Raw genomic sequence first — 21,177 nt, forward strand, 5'->3', positions numbered from 1 at the left:
AACATTTACAAAGTTCTTATCAGAAAGTTCAGCATTTGTTGAACCATGAGTTCTGTTCCAGTGTCCCAACTGACATCTCTGCACCATCTGCAACCATCTGCAAGTCTATTGCTTCAAAGTTATCCAGCTTATCATACCTGATCCCATAACTTCCCTGCCACTTTGTCAGTTTACAGAAAAGCACCCCTCCTATTTTTGCAACACAGTGCTTACTCAAAGATGCATTTCGGTTCTGTGGGTGACAGTGAAATCTCTTCGGATATGGCCTTCTGCTTTTTCAGGATCCTTGCTGGGAAAGTTCTTGCATAACTCAAGAACTGGAATGACATCTACAGGTTTTTTTGGTACACCACAGGTTCAGTGCACCACAGTTGTTCCCAGTGCTTTTATCTGTCTTTTGCTGGTCAAGAAGATCTTTGTTCCACCTATCCTACCTTGCCTACTGAAGATTCAGATTTACTGGTAGTCATGGGGTGGCTGTCACTGTGATTGTAACATTAACTGGGTCTTCAGTAGGATCTTTTGGAGAAGGGCTGGGGGCTGATTCATCTTCCTGGGCCCCTGCTGGATCTTCTGAGATCACCATCGCTTCCTTCAGACTTGCTTCTGCAGAAAACACACACACACACATATATATACACACACACATACATACATACAGTGTATGTGTGTATGTATGTGTGTGTGTGTGTATACACACACACATAAATAAATAAAACAAGTGCCTATTGGCTGATGCAAGAAGAGCAATATCTAAACAAATTCTGAAGCCCAGCTGTTACCATTTTTGTCTCAATGATTTGCAGATTTGTGTTCAACACCAAAACATAATCAAAGGCTACCAATAACAACTGAGGGTAAGGAGGTTTGTTTTGTAATCAGTGTGTTTCATGTGCATGCTGTTCTAGAACAAACTAGGCCACAGAAAGGCCAAAACAGAGGGATGCATGGCCAGACCAAAGGGGAACATGCAATGAGCCTGCTGTCTTCACCAATGTACAAACTAGAAATCTGAAAGAAATCAAGACACTCATGGATCCCTGCCATTTATAAAGTCTCTCTTTGATTATCGGAACAAGGAAACAATTTCTATGCATTTTGAGGAGCTGTGTATTCTTCACAAATAGCTCTCTCTTCCAAAAAAAAAAAAAGACAGCTGTTGTTCAGTTTAAACAATGGCTTGCCTCTCAGCAGTGCGAATCTGGGTGAGGATATTCCTTTAGTCATCAAGTCCTAAACAGCCTCTTTAAAAATATATATATATATATTGATTGGCTACTTTTCCTGGGAAATGTGTAGCCGAATATGGAAACTGAGCCTGTAGACAAAAAAGTATTGTGGCCAGTGGCATATCTATACACCCACCTAACTTTGGCTCATAGATGAAAGATGTCTTGAAGAACACCCCTGCATGATGTAGCATCCTAGGAAAGCAGGACTTGGGTGTTGCCCCAAAAGCCACATTTACTTGCAGAATTTTGATTTCCTGAAATTTTTCTAATAGCTGACCCGAAGATGCCACAAACAGAAACTGTTTGGCAAAACTTTCTACCTTCAAGGGTTCTTTTCCAGTGCTGTCAAGAAAATATTTCAGGCTCCACACAGTCTGTCTGCTCTTGGGTTTATCCATTCAGATAAGGAAATGTGCTGAGACATCTCTGAGATTTATCACCAGTTTACCTGCTGGTGTTTCTCGAGTTGCTGTGGAAGTCTCTCCAACCTGCTCACTGGCTGCATCCCTCATTCCTGTTGGCATCTCAGCATCTTCTGGAGTCCTGATATGCTCATGAGTTTCAGCACCAGCCCTAAAGAGAAGGGATGCATTAGCCCATTGCTATTTGCTAGTCCTTACTACCTGCACTGCTATAACCACCACCTTGAAAGTGAAAAGATGACCAGTCCAGATATTGCCAAAACTTTGTGAAATCCTGCTGGTCTTTCATAAGGACTTGAAGCCTTGCTTTTCCCCCAGGCAGTGGGCCAGAGCGGTAGATGAGCCTAACTGCAATGGATGTTATTTAATTATTGTGGGTTGGTCTTGATTGTGTCATGCTTTCTTGTGGTTTTGATTCTGTCAAAATGGTATTGGTTTTAATCCTACATTAGCCACCCAGAGTTACAGTTAGTGAATTGGGCAGCAATATCGATTGATTAAATAAATAAATGACAAAGCATGCCTGCCTGTATGCGTCTCTAGATTATCTAAATCGTCCTTTTAATATCAATGTCATGTTAATATCCACGGTGAGTTCTGGAAAATACAAAAGGAGAAACTTTAGGGATAACACATTTGTTGCAGCTCAGAAGGTTCTTGATACAGGTGGCTGGTAATGTTAGCCAGCCTTTCCCAAACAGGTCCTCTTCAGATGTGTTGTTCTGGGGCTCCCGTGTTCTCTGGGGATGACTGGTGTTGTAGCCCAAGATAGGCAGAGGATGGGACATTGGAGAAAGTTGCTGTAGATTGATGAGAGGGAATAAGAGCAAGAATTCAAAGGGAGAAAGGAAACAAAGAAGAGGCAAAGAAGAAAAAATAAGGTGCCACTTACATCCTGAAGAGCAGGTCATGTAACCCTATTTGATAAAAGAAAGAAATCCCATTTTAGAAGCTATTTTTAGCTAATCTGAACTCTGTCCTAAAAACTACTATGAGGGAACATTAACAAGGACTCTAGAGATAGTCTCCCCATGGCAATGTCATGTCCTATCTTGTATGGAGAATTTGCAATTACACTCCTCCACCACCATCTCAGAACACCATATTTCCAGCCTGTTAGGGCAAATGGTAAGTACAAAATCTGCTTAATGGTGGCTCTCTACTGTGGTACAATGGCCTATTTTACTATCCCCTCCCTACCTTCCAATACAAAACTACTTTAGCGGTCTTTTCAGTATTATCTGTTGCTGCTTTATCATAAGTTTTTAGCCCACAAAACTTGCTAAAGTGAAGAGAAACATAACCATAACTGCCCCAGAACCTTTGGCCTGATGGCAAGGCTAAAATGAGGAGACAAACACTGAAATGACTTCCCAGAAAGAGGAGTGGGCAACAACACTTTCTGCCTTTTTGTCCTTGAAGAAAAGCCTTAGGAAGGATTTCCAGAGATCCCATAACCTAGCTGCTGATGGCCCCCACAGCAGCTACCACTCACTTGGATTATTCTCCCGGTTCCGAATGATGTACTGAAAAACTAGAAGAGAGGTGACTGTTGCCACAATCATTCCTGCCACAGCAGCACCAATCACTGCAGGATATGCATTGAAAGGAGGGTCAGCTGCAAGAGAGAAGAAGCAGTAGATGAAGGCAGTGGAGTTCTACCAGGATCAGTTCTTCAAGGCTTTGGTGAATGAAGTGCCAGATGTTCATTTCTCTTTTCTGTTATTTTAGCCTCTCCTTCTCCAACCCAATGATTTCCAGATGGACTGATATCCAGCTCATCAAATCCACCATCTGGCTAGAGGTTTATGGGAGCAGAGGCACATGGATGAGACATCTGTTTCACCCTTTAAGAAGAAGGTTCCTGAAACAACAGTTTGAGCTCCATAGGTTTGTTGTTTATAAAATGTCTGCCAAGATGGGTTACTTGGAGAATACCTATGTATCAGAAGGCAAAATGATGACCCATCACTGACTCAACAATGTCTTGTGATATTTCAGCTTCTTTGCTTTTCAGATGTACACAACTTCTGAAGAAAGTACCAGGGGGTACCAACAGTTACCATTCTTATGTCCTAAGAAAGCTTATAGGAATCATGTCAGCCTCAGAAGCCTTCTTGGAAATGAATATCCACATTTCAACATGGCATCCCCCCACTTCACCCATAATTTTTTTAAAAGTAAAATTATATAGTTCAGTTAGGATAAGATTCTTTGAAGGTACCAAGAAACCCTCCATGGGGTTACTCTTTCTGCAATAGCTACCTGTAAAAAATACTTCAACAAGTTTTTATGTTTCTTCCTTTCCTTCTCCCTCAAACACAAAGTATTGTTAACTCTCCTGGGAATAACTGTAGTAAATTATAGTATAGGATAATCATTATTTTGGTTTTTACTGTTCCTTTGAGATATAGCTGAACCTCATGCATGAAATAGTCCTACTGTTGGTCTGCTTTAAAAACTAGAAGAGTTGCTACTACCTCTACTAGATGTAAAGGCTGTGTTTGTCTGAATGGATAAACCCTCTTTGCAAACCATTATCAGAGTGCCTCATATGTAGGACATCTCCCCCCCCAACACACACCCCATTCCTGGGCAAAGTGATTAAAGCTTTTTAGGGGGAAACTGGTTTGGGGCAATGTCAAAGGGAATGAGGTTAAGCAAGGGTCTCTGTCCTGATTAAATTTGCCCCCCTCCCTTTCCCCTGCAGCTAATTTAAAAGATGACTATTTTCTTAAAATATCAGGAGATCCAATTACGGATCTCTCGTGTTAACAAGTCGTTCTGGCCCTCGGCATCTCTGCATCTCAGGACGATTCTTTCTCTGCCAAAGGAAACCCTCAATGAGGCTTTACACAAACTCTTTGCTGGCCTTCCAGGACTCCAAGCGATATTCCACCCCACATCTGTTTCCAATCGCCTCCGTTTTTCCAAGAGAATACTTTGCTTGTTTTTCTTGAGCATTTCATTTTGCTTTGCACCTTCCAACAGCTCTCTCCAACCTGCATCCAGGCTTGCTTGTTGCAACAGCTGCAGCCCTTATGAGGAGAAAGTATGAGGTGGCCATATTTGTCCGAATATGGCAGCATTCAATCAAGATGCACCGAGAAGATTGAGGGCAGAAAACAGGACAACTTTGCTCTTGTGCAGCCTGATCAAATCCCGCTTCCTGCTTCTGCAGAGCAGACCTGGGACATTGGCATGTGAGAGACATGGAAGCAACATCAAGAACAGGAAATGTTGCTTACATTTCTCTTATTCTCCTCCAACCAGATTATAATGACATGGCTACCCCCCCTGCCCATTATCTACATATTCAGGCTGACTGGAGTTTCTACACAATTACAAATTGTATGCCAAACTTTCCATGTGTAGGCAACAGGAACCCTGTTCAAGTCAGGGTTCCCACAGGCTTATTAATTCAGAGGAAGGATAGCAGATGCAATCTAAAATGCCCATCCGATCAAGTGGCCAGGTCTTTTCTGCTGCATAAGGACCTTTCATTTCTTTGTATTTTGTCACTCTTCTATCACAAGTCTATCAATGTGGGTGGAGATTTTTCACCACAACCAAGTGAGCAAGCCAAGGGATTCCTTTGTAAGGGGCTCTACCACATGCTAAGAAGGTGAAGTACATTTCCCAGAAAAAGGAGAAAAAAATCCAGGGCAGGAAAGATTAATCTAACCATGCAATTAAGAAGTGATGTCACACAGAGATGAAAATCCTGTCAAACACCACCTCCCCGACCTGATCCCCACCTTGAGAGTGGCATGCAGCCACTCATACCACCTAGATCTGCAGATCCCATGCAATAGAGGAAGACAGAGAGAGGACCACCTGGACACCTAATACAGAGGTACAACAGCACAACAGAATGCAAAGAGAGACTCAAAACAGATGCTCTGGAAGAAGCAATGGCAGAAATGGTTCTTTCTGGTCATTCTTCCACCACCACCACCTCCATCTCCATCTCCATCACCATCACAGTAATAATTGTTGTTGTTCCAAACTGAAGAGCACTCTGGATTGAATATGGGAAGTAGCCTTTGATCAGGTCAGCCATATTTTCCTAGTTAGATCAGGACTGTCTACTTGAGAAGCTGTTTCCAGGAACTGAGGCAGCACAGTCAGGCTTTGAGAGGGAGTAAGGAACAACAAGGACTGGCTAATCAATGAAGTGTCCATTAAATTTTCTAATCTAGGCTGGAAGGGCCTAAGTCCAATATAAGAACTACTGTAGATTGAAAGTATGTCACAGTACCTTCATTGTCTCAGTGTAATCTCACAGAAGCAAGAATTTGATGTGCCCTCTCCCTTGAGCTCATCCAATGGAAATTGTTGAAACTATAGTAATCACACAGGTCATGCTGAATTTCCATTGGCCAACCATGCTTGAACAGTTTCTAAAGGATTGTGGATCATGCCCTGCCATACCAACATAACACTCAGAATAAAGGCCTTGAAGGTTAAATTAAGATTTCTAAAATAACTCATTGATTTTGAGCATCATACTCAGCTATAGTTTATTTGACCACTGTCTATTAAATACAGTAACTCATAACTGGCTATGATCAAATGCATCAAATTATGATCCATGGCTTACAAACCACAGTGGTTGGGTTTCCAGATCCTGCCAAGCCGATACCAAACAGATTACATTATAAGTAACTGCAACATGGGGACTCGTGCCTTAGATCTACTGGCTTACCCTAAAATTCTGCCTGCAAGATGGTTTGCGTACATGCATATTAATTAATTGATTACTCCTGCTGAGTTAACCCTGCTGAGGAATTAGCAGAGACCCTCTTGGAGTTTCTGAGTTTGCTCTATTTCTGGATTTTTTTTTTAAAGCTCTGGCCAAATAAAAATTCGAAGTCTCACCACGTCTAATAGAAAAAGAGGTGGAATTACAGACTGCACGTATAAATAAAACCAAATCCTGCTGTTCTTTCTAGCATCCCCAGCAAGTGCCACTCTCTCCTGTGTGCAGAAAGGACCAGGCTTGTTTCTCTCATCTGAATGCTCAACTGCCTCTATCCCAACTAATAAACTCCTGTTCCTTTAGAAGAACAGCTTCCAAAACAGCAGGTTTCCCATGCCGCCTGCATGAGGATGCAATCAATATAGCTAGCTACTCTAATGCACCTGGGGTCTTCACTTCAGAGGGATACCCAGTGGTGCGGTGGTTGACAGCAAGGATCCGGAAAGCATAGACCACTGCAGGATCCAGACCACCCAGCTTCCGGCCACGGACATCAGGGTCAATGTTGTTGGCCACTGTCTCCCAGCTGCTGGCCATCTGCTTCGGGGCGGTCTTTTTTGCTTCTCTCCTCTGGACCACAAAGCCAGTCAGGTTTCCTGAACCTTGAGTTTCCCATTCCAGTTCTACCTCTGTACGCTGGCGTGTGTACATCAGTCTGCTGATAGTCACATTGGGTGGGTGGGGGTATTCTGCCAAGAAGAGAAAAGGCTTTTTGGGAGCTTGTTTAGTTTGAGAAGCAAGGGCATGACAGAGAAAAACAAATGCCAGGATCCCCCACCACCCCGTGGCAATAAAACGCAAACCATCACTAAGAAAAATTACTGTAGAAAGAAATTCAAAGCATAAGAATAAGCTAGAGAAGCAGGACCCTCTTTTGCAGGGGAAGAAGAAAACTTGGGGGGGGGGGGATTGGAAGACAGATGTGGACACGGTATTCCCACTTCATGGATTGGTGCTTCCCAGTTTTGGTAGATCTTAGGGGGCTTTGTGGCACATATCAACTTACTTTTAACCTGGAGACTGATGGTGGCAGAGGCATTGCCCACGGCATTTATGGCAGCACAGCGGTACGTGCCGCTATCCCGTATCCATTCTGTGTCCTGGAGGGTCAAATTAAACCAAGTATTCTCCTGTTGCAGTCGGTATTTCCTAGTGCTTGCTGTAATTGCCTGGTTCTTATTATTGTACCAGAAGACTTCTGACCCCAGATAGGCACCTTGGAGGAAGCAGGCCAACTGGACCTCACTGCCTTCAAACAGTGACACATTGGTCCTTTCCACCATAACCTTGGGAGGTTCTGTGCAGAAAACAAAGCAGAGTAAAAGGACCCAAGTCTCAAAAACATCAGCCTGAGAGAGAGAGAGCAGTGACAAGGTTGTGACCTTTCCCTCCGCTCCATGGAGGCTCTTTGCCTTTAACATCCAGACGGTTGGCAGAAATCCTATAAATAAATTTCCCAAGAGAGAAATTTCATCTGTCAGAATTCTCCCTCCTACTAAGCTGCAAAGATGCAAAGGGCAGGGATGGGAAGTTGTGGCCTTCCATATATTGGTAGGACTGAACTCTAGTCAGCTTCAGCCAGCATTACCAATGGTTAGGGATGATTGGAGCTCCATTCCAACAGCATCTGGAAGGCTCCAGATTCCTAATGCTTTGCTTGGAAGCTTGTCTACCTTCCCAGCAGAAAAATATAAACTGAGATGGTAGGAAGCATCCAGGTGGGCTGTCCAAAGGAGGAGGGTGGGAACAACCTCATAGATTTACATTCTAGTAAATGACCAGTTTTTGACTAGCAAAGCCCACCATGGCAGCCATATTGTGAAAGTAGCTCTGCATATTCTCAAAATGTCCTACCAGCCCAAAAAGTTTACTCGTCCTGGATTTTTCCTGCTTTGCAACAATCCTCCAACCTCTCAGGAAGAGAAAGGACTTCTCTGCTATTTGCTACCTAACCTTTTTAAATTGGAGGAAACCTAGGATTGAGCCCCAGATCAAAGGTGGCTCTTGCTTCTTGACTGATAAGGCCAAGTATAGCACCAGAGGACAATTCTATTCCGTGATTTGGTTGTAACTGTGAAAAAGACTGGGAGGAAGGGATTGGCTTGGAGCAGGTAAACCTGATGGAGCAGTGCCCTACACACTCTAATGAGCCAATCAATCCTCTTTGGACCCTTCAGTGAGCAAAAGCTGTTATCCTTTCCTCACCCATATTCATCTGCTTACCCAGCCGGACGTGGCACTCAGCAGCTCTTGCCCACAGAGGGTGAGCTGCCATGCAGGTGAACTCCTTGCCTCCAAGGGTGGTGTTGGGCTTCATGACAAAGACATTGTGTGATGGTTTCAGCCCTCCCAGCACATGGTGCCTCCAGTCTCTCCACCAGAGTGTCACCTGAGGTTCTCCACCTGCCCAGTCACAGGTCAACATGAGGAATTCATTCTGTTTGGTCGCCACCACACTGCAGGTCAAGCTCCCATTTGGAACCCCTGCAATAAATTGTAGGTTAGCTTTTCAGCTACATAAGCATGCCAAGCTCATGAAGGCAACTTCTTGTTCTTTTTTTTCTTTCCCTACTGCAGGGTCAATACAAAGATACAGTACAGGAGAAAGTTCCCTTATTATTTTAATTTGATTAAATTTAAACAAAGTTAATAAACTCATGCTCCAGCCAAATATTTCTTATTACCTATTTGTAAATTATAGTTTTTAATATGACAACTTTGGAAAATCTCTGGGGGTGATACTGAAAGATTTCAGGGGCTTCATATGGCCCTGGAGCCTCAGATTATACAACTGTGCTTTAAGTAATGACTTGATTTAGAAGAATTATGAGCTTCTCTCTGGACTTAATTTTAGAGACAATCCAAGTGGTTGGGACTGAATGTTGCAATGCCTTCCACCAGTAGTATAAGAGGGTTAGTAACCATCCTGATCTGCACAGAGTTCTATGTTGCAGGTCCCCATAGCTGCATTTCATTAAAAGAAAAGAAAGGGAAGACTAATTAATAATGGATTGGTACCATAAATGGCATTTCAGCATCAACACTTGGGAGTCTCAACATCTGTCTTTGAGAATAGCAGGAGGTTGGTACTCACAGACAGTGGTCCTGCAAACAGTATCCTTTCTCAGTGCCGGATGGGAAGCCAGACATATATATGAAGTCCCATTGGGAACATCTGCACCCCGATGGATTTGAATAGCATTGGAGTAGGTTCCTGTGTTGTTTTCTTCTGCCCTCGATTTTACCCACCGCAACTGCACTGAAGGGAATCCCCCTTGCCATGAACAATGCAGAGCAAGGTCTTGGAAATTGGTAGCAGGCAGCAACATGCAGCTGAGCTGTCCCTTGGGCAGATCTGTGCATAGGGGTAAACATCATATCAACAGCAACGAGGACTTACTGGTGCCAAAAACATCCATGGAGGAAATCATGATCCAAAATGGGTTGTGATGGTGGTGAAAAGCAGGGTCCCTTCCCTGCTGCTCTTGGATTAGACCCAAAGGCTTGTTTGACCCACAAGATGTTTGAGTCCATCTCCCCCACCCCCACACATATTATAGGGAAAGACATTGCTCTCACCAGCCAGCTTGTACCCAAAGTTGACCAGCAGTTTGTGCATTTCCCTCTCAGAATCTAATGACTTCTTGGCCAGTAGCAGGAGATTCAGCAGATATTTCCCTATCCTTTGCATTAGCATACTGGGGAAAGCTCTGATGACTGATCTGGTCTCAAATGGCTAGAAGACACAGAAAGACCCTGCTGCAAAAAAAATAAGTTGACAACTGCCTGCTTGCAGGTGTTCCTTGATGGGGAAAGAACCTGGGGGAAAGGATTTATTGCTATTACTCTTTACAGCCTCTACAAAGCACTGCCTTTCCATTGGTAGTTGCACTAAACCTTGGAGCTGAGAGTCACATGGGCAAGCTCATAATTTATGGATTGCCATTTTGGCAACCTTGTATTTTTCTTAAGCTTTGAATTTCCTTGGCCTTCCACCTTTATAAATACCTTCACTTATCTTGTTTCTTGCTTAAGAATGCAGTCACCAGTGCAACAGCATTACATGAATCCATTATAAAGTCTTGAGATCTGGATGGTGGATCGGTATCTTTGAACTGTTCTCCAATGAAAAAATGTCCTATGTAAGTGCTAGCCCTGATCTCAGGTAAGATTGTTTCCTGTGTAGGATGATGATTTTATTTATGCATTTGTTTTGTAAAAAAGCATTAGGAAAATGAGATTCTCCCCACCCCCCAAATTCTTTATGGTACCATCCAGGTAAAGCTGCACCATATGATGATGCAGATGTAAGGTGGCTCTACTTTATTTCAGGGAGTCTGAGGATCATGCAGGTTGGTCTTTGAAGTGTTGCTTGGTTTGAAGATTGCCAGGGTAATTTGTCAATATTGTATCAAACATCCTTTCAATGATCCATCAGGCATCAAACAGTACAACCAAGAACCTGCTTTGGTCCACCTGAAAAAAGTCTGCCTGCTTTCTGCTGCAAGATACAAAAGCAACAAGGACCAACAACTGCTTTCCCCTTGTATTAATTCTTTTAACAAGTTGGCCTCCTTCTCCGTGGCTATCCCATACAGAAATCACTGAACTCTTCAGCCTTCATTTTTCTTTTGCAAAAAAGAGAATTTGAAGAATCTGACCAGAGAGAACAGAATAGAGGTAAGGGATTTTGGCCCAGATGAAGAGAAGACTGCACTATGGATGGTACAGAGCAAGAACTGTCCAACATTCTGTCAGAAGAGAAGCGGAAATCTTGCTACGGTACAGGAACATCAGCATGGAAACCACCGTAGAAGAGGCATTTGCCACCTTCTTTTTGAACTAATATTTTACACTAAAATTATGTTGACATTTTTATTTTGGCACCTCTTCAGCGGTGCCAGGATGGTAATGTTTGGAATAGTGAAAATTAAAAAAAAAAAAAGATCTAGAAGACAGAGGGATAGGAAGCAACAGAACATGCTAAAATCTCATGCCCAGACAAGACAGGAAAAGGTAACTTACAATAGACAGTCAAGGTGATAGTGGCCTGGGTCCGCGTATTCAGGTGCATATTCTGGGCTAGGCAAGTGTAGATGCCTGTTTGAGTCCGTGAGATTCTGGTGATCACGTACTTCTGTCCGGAGTAGACTTGAGAGCTGTTGTAGAACCAAATGTAGTGGCTGGGAGGATTGGAAGGAGCTAGGCATGTCATGATCACCTCTTCTTGTTCGTTGGCTGAGAAGCCATGTTGGTTAATTGCAAATGGCTCCACGCTGATCACTGGCTCATCTGGACCATCTATGGAACATCAGGAGTAGTTAATAGGATGCAATCTGAAGGATGCAATCAACACTCACTTGAAGATGTGTGCACACACACACACAGTCAAAAGGAAGATCATTTGTTTTAGAACTGTTTTAAAAGAGAGGGAATTATGATCAAGTTTTTCATGGGTGGAGTATGATGTTTTTGCAAAGGGGGCCAAGGGACAGGTGCGAATGCCTTATTCCTCATTGTACTATTCTCTCTCCAGTGGTCAGAAGCCTTCCCAGATTCCTTTGATGGGGCTTTTTCAGTTGTGTAGTCACTGTCGCTACTGGGGAGTTTTGCCCTTGAGAAAAGGATAGAACAGTGTTTCTCAACCTTGGCCACTTGAAGATGTGCGGACTTCAACTCCTAGAATTCTGGGAGTTGAAGACCACACCTCTTCAAGTGGCCAAGGTTGAGAAACACTGGGATAGAGAATATCTCTTTCTTCTGGACAAATATGGAGAAGTGCACACTTCCTCACCTGGCAAATTTGGTGGAGAATTCAAAAGACTAGTTCCAGTTAAAACACTGGGGAATTTAATTTATTTTCTTGCTCTTGCCATGCACATCCCAAATCCTATCTGCTTCACTGGGCATTATCTGTTTTATTTAATGATCTATACCTGGCAAGGTTAAGATCTGACCGGCTGCACACACAGTTACCCACAAATGGAAAAGTTGGCCCTGCTGACCGGTTGCTTACAGATAACATCGAGGTACATCCTGTCGCTGGTTTGGCTGTTGACCTCATTGTGGGCTGTGCAGGTGTACCAACCCATATATGTCCGGTTTGCTGAAGTCAGGTTTAAGAGATTCAGTGCTTCAGTAAGAACTACTATGCCATCTCGGTTAGTGTGGCGCTGCCAAGAATATGCTATGGGAGGCGTCCCTTCTTTCACTGTGCAGATCATCACAACAGGCATGCCTTCCACAGGCGTTGAATTGTTTATCTGCAGGAAGGGCTTGGAGACAGGGACTGGGGAGAGCAAATGGAAAGCTTAAGAAGTTAAGAAGAGAGTGACATGCTCACACAGAAATGTAAATGACCCAAACCAATCTTACACACAAAAATCAATTTCTGGTCCCTCTTCCACATTTTTCTTTTAAATTAGGAAACTGATTTCTTTTTAATTAGGAAACTGGTTTCAATCACCCACAGAACTACCCAAAGATTACATATTGCCTCTGGTGGTGTATCCAATCAGCTTAAAGCAGAAACATGGGCAATTCAACTATTGACCTAAAAGTTCACTCCCACCTAAAGGTCAGATTTTAGTGTGCTGAGAATTTATATTACCTACGCAACAAGCCTCTGAAATGGGGATGTGGCAAAGAAGTAGAAACAGAAGCTTGTGGGTGTGTTTTTATGTACCCACAACCAAGCACATTACTGTATATCATAGATGCACAACAAGACAGACCAGCACTGCATCACTTGACCCCCCAAATCCAACTGAGCCCCAGCTGGCTATCAAATTGGAGTTGTAATTTTTAATATGACTCAACAAGGAAATGATTCAATATGTGACTGGACAATAATCGCATTCATCATACATAAATTTGAGTCAACATGAATGAAATGAAACCAAATTCAGTTTTTATCATGGCCCTGGCTATTACTTAGAGCATATCACTCAAAGGCTGTGCAGCTTTTATGATGGAAAAAAAAGGCACGTTTCTGGTTTACTTCCTGTGTGGACAAACCAACTTCCTCACTTTTTTAGGGGGTGGAGAGGGTGCGGGGACAAGAACTCAGAAACTAAATTCAGCATAATTTAAATTTTTTAAAGATTGAATACTTTTCTGCTGGGTGGCTTTTTTTTTCCAAAATAAATAATGTCAATGTGGTGAAAAACATAGTTTACTTAGGAACCTATTTTACATAACCCCTCACCCTCAAACAAGTGGGAAAAAAGGTATCAAAGATTCAGTAGCAAAAAGGTGACTTAATCCTGGTTTATACTGCAAATATAGTGGATAGAAGTCTGCAAGGACTTCAGCTTACACTCTATAGAGCATCCCAGGCTTGTTCAGACAAGAGGCAGGAATCACAGGCTTTGGTGTATGTTTTGTAATGCAGTTTTTTTAGTACCTCAGAATTGCAATAGAGGATCCTTCTTCCCTCCCTCCGTCTGCTGAAAACCTCAGGCCAACTGCCCAAGGAAAATAAACAAATCAAGCTGTCTGGTGATCAAAGACAAAGATGAGGCATTGCTGAACATAAATGACATGAGCATATCTGGGAGAAAGAATCCTCCAGCAGCCAAACAGCTTTAATAACTTGCCCCCCACCACCACCCTGATCAGGGTCAAGAATAGCTGGGCAGTGACCATCAACACTGACAGGCCATTTGCAGCATTTGACCTACACAGAATGTCAAATCAAGATGAAAGAAATCTGGGATAGGGTTTCTCCAATGCACCAGCAGAAAAGCACCTTCTCCTTAACTGGTCCACTTCAGGAAGGAATATTGATTTCTTGGGGGAAGGTGGTCTCCAGCTCTTTTGCTGCACCCTTTTATCTTGAAGGGCTACAGCAAGTTGGCATGCCCCATGTTGAGCTTCATGCATCCCCTTGACCGTTCAAAACATGAAAAACCCTGCTGCTGTTTGCCCAAGACCCCAGATCCCCAGATGGATTTCTACATCATCAGCTGACCTGATTGCAGTAGGACTCATCCAGACCATGTAGCTCCAGGATGAAGAGGCAAGTGCCTCTACAAAACCCTCAGTACCCATCCTTTTGGGAACTTGCAAGTCCAAAACTCTTACATACAATAGCCAACTCAAAGCCTCATGGTTTTCCATGTAAAAAGTAATGTGGGGGCATTTTCATATGGGTATTTTAAAATCATTGACCAGAATGTAAATGGAACAAAACAGATTCATCAGTGGACACATGCAGGGGTGTCCACAGCAAGCCAAGGTGTTATCAACAAAAGCAAAAACAAAAATGTGCATTGTGATATCAGGATGTACACTCTGGCGCTTACATAGTTGCATGCAGCATTGTGATGCAAGTACAAAAGGGGTGGAGCTTGTGTCATAACATGTTTCATCATTGGTATCCTTGAATTGTGGGGCAGAAAATTCTAGGGCTGTGATTTGCTGTCAGGAACTTGGGGCCATATAGGGAAAACTGGATCAGTCTGTTTAAGGAGAGATGTTTTATGGTTAAGAAACACTGTGCTTTTTAGAGGTGTCAGGGGTGATGGAAATAGCCATTGTTTCTTGTTAGCAAAGGGAGAAACATGGATGGGATTAGGTGTCTATCACCCACTTTATGCAATTTCCTTATTAGGTCTGCCTTAATCAGTCATAGGGGCTGGATCTAGTCAATTCCACTCTGCCTTTGTAAAAGGTGAGTGATACTTCTTTCTTTTCAGCAAGGAAAGAATTAGTTGGGGTACAGAGTCTTTGTTTAGAAGCAGGAATAGTTCCTTTGGGCCTGACTTGATTATGTAAAGTGGGGAACTGAACCTTGTCCCTCTTCATCTTTGCAAGTTCAGGGGGAAAGTCCTGGAAATAAACTCTCATCTCATTTCATCCACAACACTCTATTTTCTCAGAAGCTGTGACTACTTACCCAAAACGATAAGCTTGGTGTAGAAATAAGCCACTTTGATCTCTCCATCCACTTCAGACATCGCTTGGCACATGAAATGCCCTTCAGCAGCTTTTTGCAGCTTCTTAATCTCTAAGGTGCTGTTCCTCAAGTTGACATTCCCCAGAACAGCAGAGGCCTTCTCCACCTTGGACTCAATGCCATTGCTGATGGCCACAGCCCTGGGAATGAGTGTGCCTGGTCTGGTAAAACTCCAGAAGACAACCATGGGCTGGACTATGTCACCGCATGCCAGCCTCACTGAGCGATCACGCACCCCTTTGACCACTTGCTCGTCATATTCTGCATCTTCCAAAGGGAGAAGCTGATCTGGGGAGAAGAATTAATGAATCAATTGATCAATCAATTGATCAATCAATGCCAAGCTTTCAGGGCTCCCCAGTGACTCACAAGCAGATTTATTTAATGAATACTGGTCAGTTGCTTCTCCACTCATTCAGTTTAGGAACATGAGAGCTGCATAGAATCCATGTACTACTGAAGACCAGTTTTTTGAGAAGGCAAACAGAGCAGCAGGTTAACTTTTATTTATTTAAAATGTTTCTAGGGCACTTGTAAGAGGGAAAAGAGGGAGCCAGTTGGTCTAGTGGTTAAGGTGCTGGTCTAGAAACCAGGAGTCTGTGAGCTCAAGTCCCGCCTTAGGCATGAAAGCCGGCTGGGTTACCTTGGGCCAGTCCCCCTCTCTCAGCCCAACTCACCTCACAGGGTTGTTGTTGTGGGGAAAAGAGGAGGAGGAAGGAGTATTTGGTATGTTTGCTGCCTTGAGTTATTTATAAAAATAATAAAGGTGGGATAGAAAATAAATAAATAAATAAATAAAACCCCCTTTCGGTGTGCCTGTCCTGCATAAAAGTTTCCCAGAAGTATTTAGCTTGTGACTGTGGACCAAAAAATGTTGCCTTTGATCTGGTCCAGCAGGGTGCTTCATACATGTTTATTGCTCAGCTAGGTTTCCTTAGTCTAGCACCTGCATCTGATGGATGTGATAATTTTATAGACCTCTAGGAAAATTTTCACTATGTTGACATTAAGTTATACTTGATTGTTTTGTTCTCACTGTATGGTTATCTTTTGTTTTGATATGATTGGTTTTCATCCCACCCATCAGAATTCTAAAGAATGAAGATGGTTTAAATATATTGAATAATGAATAAGAAATGAACAAACATGGGTTTATATATGTTAGAGTAGGTGGAAATCTGAAGAAGCTGCTATCAGAAGGTTAAATTTCCTCCTACTGAGGTTCTAATCATTGTTCTGGATGCCTTTCTGTCTCACCAACTGTTGATCTTAAAGCAGAACCTATTGGGGTGCAATCACTTGAGTAAAGATTTACAGGCAACCCAACTCATTTGGCTGCTTTAGGCAAAGAAGAAGGTGGCCCAGAAGAAGGTGAACCAGCCCCATTGCACATACAGCAGCTGCTACAATTTCATTGGAAAGCAAATGTTGGCATTCTGTTCTCACAGGATTTTTCCGAGATGCAAATGCCAGCATTAAAGTTCTCCAGCATTCCTTTTGCCCCTTCAGAAATTTCAAAAGAAACCCAAAGAGAGTCTAAAAAATTAAAAGCATCTACAAAAATTAGACTCGTTGAATTGCAGACAATAGGCTGGCTTGAAAAAGAATGCTTATATTAGGAGAATTCACACTGGAAAAACAAACGCCAAAGCACAGAAACTGATGTGGCAATGAATGAAAACTAGGTCATTTGCATTTAAAAAAAATTTTTTGAGGAAATTTACATTTACAGTTACATAAATTAGGGGAAGAGGCCTAGAAAGCGTCCTCATGTTACATAACACTGGAAATACGAATACGAACTTTTTTTTCTTTCAAGAAACACATACACCCCAGATGAGAATACTGTACTACCACCTCTTTACCCCTGGCTGAATCTCCTTCTTTGCCCTGGTATCATAGTCTCCAGCACATCTGAGACTTCAGCCAGGCTACAATATCCACCAACAAGAGAACAATTCAAAACATACAAGCAGAAGGCAGCCATAGCTGTATCTTAACATCCGCCATCCAAGTCCGTTACCTTGTTGTAGGGCTGACCCTGTAAATATTCCACCACTGGGCCTCGCAAGTAAAGAAGAAATATATTTTGCTTGCCTCATATGTGGGCATACATAGTATTTTCTGCATCGCAGCTGGTCTGGCAAGATTGCTAACAAGTTGCTCACCATAAGCCACTGCTGGGAGGATATAAATGATTTTCAGCAGGCTGTTGAGTTGTAGGTTCTTTGCCAATCCATAATCCATTGCTCCATGTCACTGCACAAGACAAGAACCAGAAGATAGATACTATTAGTTCCTTCCAGAGCTGCACATCTCCCTAGCTTCCAGGCAAGCAATGGACTTTTTCCACTTCCTGTTCATCCTGCAGACTTACTAACCTCTGTGAAACAAGGGACAGGTCTCTCAGTCTCTTCTTTCAGTCTCTCAAAGATAAAAAATGCAGCCCTCATTAGGCTCGGATTACCCCGAATCATCGCAGATTAATCTTCAATTATTCATTTCTTCTTCTTAATCTCATTTCCTTGATCTATTATGCAGGAGCTTCTTTAGAAAAAGAGTGGAAATACAAGTCAACTTCCTTTAGTTTGAGCATCTTGGAGTCATGGTGTCATGCTAGTGGAAGATAAGGACTGAACATATTAAATTTTCCATAGGAAAATCTAAGCCATGAATTTCCAGTTTGGAAACCTATCAGGCAATCATATTTCTTTGGACAGTGTTTTTAATGGCAGAAGAACGGCTTCTGTCCTGATCATCCATGTAGGCACACTCAGGTGCAGGGTCAAGGTCAGTCTAACTCTTCATGGAGCACTGATAACTGATGCAACTCAGTCAAAGCCGTTTAAATGTCTGATATGCCCATATCGAACACACACCAAATGCAAGAGAGCCTTTGGCCAAATAAAATAAACAAAACATCTCTCAGCAAAGACAAAAGATATACGGAAGAATTCTAATCATTCTTACCATTGCTAAATAACATACATTGTGTGGTGCAGATTCTAGACTTACTTTAAAATACTTCCTCCTGTGAATGTTGTAAAAGCATTTCATTTTGCTCTCTTGAACCTACATTCAAGCTATATACAGTATGTATGTATGCATGTATGTATTAATGTATCTATTGCAGTGCCCAGCATCCCTCACCTTTGGCTAGGGGTGTCTTGAGGGTGTCACGTGTATTAAAAAAATCAAGTCAGTGGCTGTGGGTGTATGATCAAAGCCCCATTCCTTCTCTTCATGCATCATGCAACACACATAAAGAGGAGCAGAGCGTTGATTGTGCAGTTGTGGCTGGCAGCTTGACTCTTTTGACCTTGCCCCTTGCAGGTGCCCTGCCATTAGTCATGCTTCTTAGAGTTGTTGGAGTTGGAGCTCAACATCTGAATGCCACCGGTTGCCTTCCCCTGATCCATTGTCCTAGCTTAGAATAATTTTATTCATTTATGCCCATATCTGATTAACACGCAAACAAAAAACGCCACAGCAATGCAGCAGAGCTGGCCCTACCATGAGACAGAGAGAGGCAACATCCTCACCCAGAAGATACTACAGGCTGAAAAGTAGGGGCAAGGTTTTGAAAGACAAAAGTTTGGATGCTTAACATCACACACGTGCTTTCCTTAATTTCACTTGCTGCTTCAGGAATGGCAAAGAGGGAGCTACTTGCCTATCTTCACTATTGGACTGATATTCTACTGTCTGTCCTCTTGGCTCCATTCACTGGAATGGTGGACAGAGGGGTATTGTGACCTTCACCTTAGGACCTAAATGGCTCATGTCAGCTCCATATGATACTGGTTATCAAAGACTATGAATTACTATAGGCTTCTCTATAAAAGCGCCAAGATCAAGAAAAAGAGAGGTAGATGCCATTTTATGCAATCTAACAAAAGTGAAGCATGCTGAGGTCGCATCAATTTGATTTAACAGAAGAATGACTCCACAAGACATTTATACTTCATTTGGAAGCAAGCCCAACTAAATTCCATATAGTGTATTCCTAAGAAAATAAGTCTGAGACAGCAGCTTTCATCACGTGCCTAAGACTCTCCCATTGACATCAGAGGATATTAAAGATTTTAACCTTATATGAATGTAGTTGTGTCTAGCTACTGTATCCTAGACAACTGCAAGATATAAAAAGGGCAAAGATGCCATAACACATATTAAGTTCTAATGCAGGAATAGGCAAACTTTTTGTGGCTGGAAACCCCACTAACATTTTTGAAGAGGTTTTGGCAAGTATTTGTGATGGCTTCAGATTGTCCCATGTCTAAGACCCTCCTTGGTCTTAGAAGACAATTTTGGCTATATTTTTTGGGATACTTTGGAACCACATTAACATTATATTTAAAGCTTATGTTACAATTTTGTGTGTCTTCTGCTTCAAAGTCATGGAAAACTATGCCACCAATTTGCAGCCACAGAAGTCAGGTGGGTGTGAGGGTTGCACAAAGTGGTCTGGGGACTACAGTCACCTCTTAGGGCACACATTGTTCTAGTTAGACTCAACACAATGCCTTCCTCCAGCATCAAACCATCCACCAGCCCTGTGAAAGCAAAATGTTATCATTTATATGACATCAATGGTGGTGGCTCCAGCTGCCCTAACATTGGGATGTTGTCCCACAGATGTTCATCCTGGTGTTTCCATTATGTTTGTTGGCACTTGTCTTGGAATGCACTCATCCCAACATTCTCAGGCTGCCATTGTCACAGAGGTGATAGTGCTTCAACCACAGGACCATCCTAGTGACAGAAAGAAAGTTGCTTCATCCTAATAACCAAGGTATTTTTGAAGATAGCCCTGGAATTACAGCTACTGGAATAAGATTACATGCTCTTCTGGAGCACTCAAAGCCACCCTGAGCATCTCATTCCCTGGCAGTCAGAGGTTAGGTGTCAGTGTGCTACATAATCATTAAAGTATCAGTCAGTGGTTTTGATTTTCATCTTGGCTTTTAGGTTGGGGTGGAAGGACAGTCAACTCCACCCCATCCCCACCGAGTTCTGGTCAGCATCCCAGCATCAAAATCTATTGTGGTAAGGGGTTTGTTCACAACAGGAGAATTTGGTGTGTCTTCCTGCATTTTGAAGAAAAGGAAGTTAGTTACACACATTGCAAACTGAACAAAGCACCAGGGCACACAGAACAGATGTGCCTGAGTCTAAATCTCCCTAACTGCACAGCTGCTACTAGCAAATAAACTCAGATGCAGAGCAACTCCTTGTCTAAGGAAAGGACTCACTCCTTTTGACAGAAGCATTCCAATACTTGGACACAGCCTGTTTAGAGACTGTAATTAGTGCAGGCTATGCCAGACAAACACGTAAGTGTTGCCCTGGAATTTTCCAGTTTTGCCTTTTTGAGGCCAGAAGGTGGGGCCTGTTTATGATGGAGAAACACTGTGACTCACAGTCACTTGCAGCCCATTTAAACCTTGTCTGCCTAGATTTGGGGTGACTTCACCTGTTTGGATGGACCTTATTTTCTGCAAAGTTGCCAGTCCTCTCATATTTGTCTGCCTGCAGAAGTCTTTGTACTCATGGCCTTTTTTATTCAGACGTGTCTATATTTTCCATATGTTGCTTCCAAAGTTTATTTTATTTTTCCTTCACAGCAATGAAAAGATACTGGCAGCTTCTCTCCATATCCCCTCTGGTTAAGCATGGCCCCCAGATATGCAAGCATCTCAGCCTGATTTCAAAGCCCTACTACAAGAGTTCAGACCAGATTACAGACACAAAGTCTCTTCTTCTGCTCCATCTGTGGACTGAGGGGAAGAAAAAGATAAA

General features: G+C 42.7%; 1 protein-coding gene across 1 annotated transcript; it reads right to left on the minus strand.

The window, feature by feature from the left end:
- Positions 1–466: 466 nt before the first annotated feature.
- VSIG10L2 (V-set and immunoglobulin domain containing 10 like 2) lies at positions 467–17,622 on the minus strand. Its single transcript, XM_063311366.1, has 12 exons — positions 17,544–17,622; positions 15,316–15,663; positions 12,433–12,705; positions 11,442–11,717; positions 9,511–9,771; positions 8,640–8,900; positions 7,423–7,713; positions 6,800–7,105; positions 3,150–3,272; positions 2,547–2,571; positions 1,681–1,805; positions 467–606 (listed from the first exon to the last, which is right to left on the minus strand). Exons 1-12 carry the CDS (start codon positions 17,620–17,622, stop codon positions 467–469), a joined length of 2,508 nt encoding a protein of 835 aa, XP_063167436.1.
- Positions 17,623–21,177: the final 3,555 nt, after the last annotated feature.

The sequence above is a fragment of the Candoia aspera genome, chromosome 9 (assembly GCF_035149785.1).
Source record: "Candoia aspera isolate rCanAsp1 chromosome 9, rCanAsp1.hap2, whole genome shotgun sequence".
Lineage (NCBI taxonomy): Eukaryota > Metazoa > Chordata > Lepidosauria > Squamata > Boidae > Candoia > Candoia aspera.

Bases quoted from the DNA above. Each gene is read 5' to 3' on its own strand.
- VSIG10L2 (XM_063311366.1), bottom strand. From the start codon at position 17,622: ATGGATTATGGATTGGCAAAGAACCTACAACTCAACAGCCTGCTGAAA. The intron at 11,718-12,432 runs GTAAGCAACCGG...GATGTTCCATAG, and splicing joins GATGTACCTCGATGTTATCT to ATGGTCCAGATGAGCCAGTG. The intron at 7,106-7,422 runs GTAAGTTGATAT...TCTTCTTGGCAG, and splicing joins CATCAGTCTCCAGGTTAAAA to AATACCCCCACCCACCCAAT.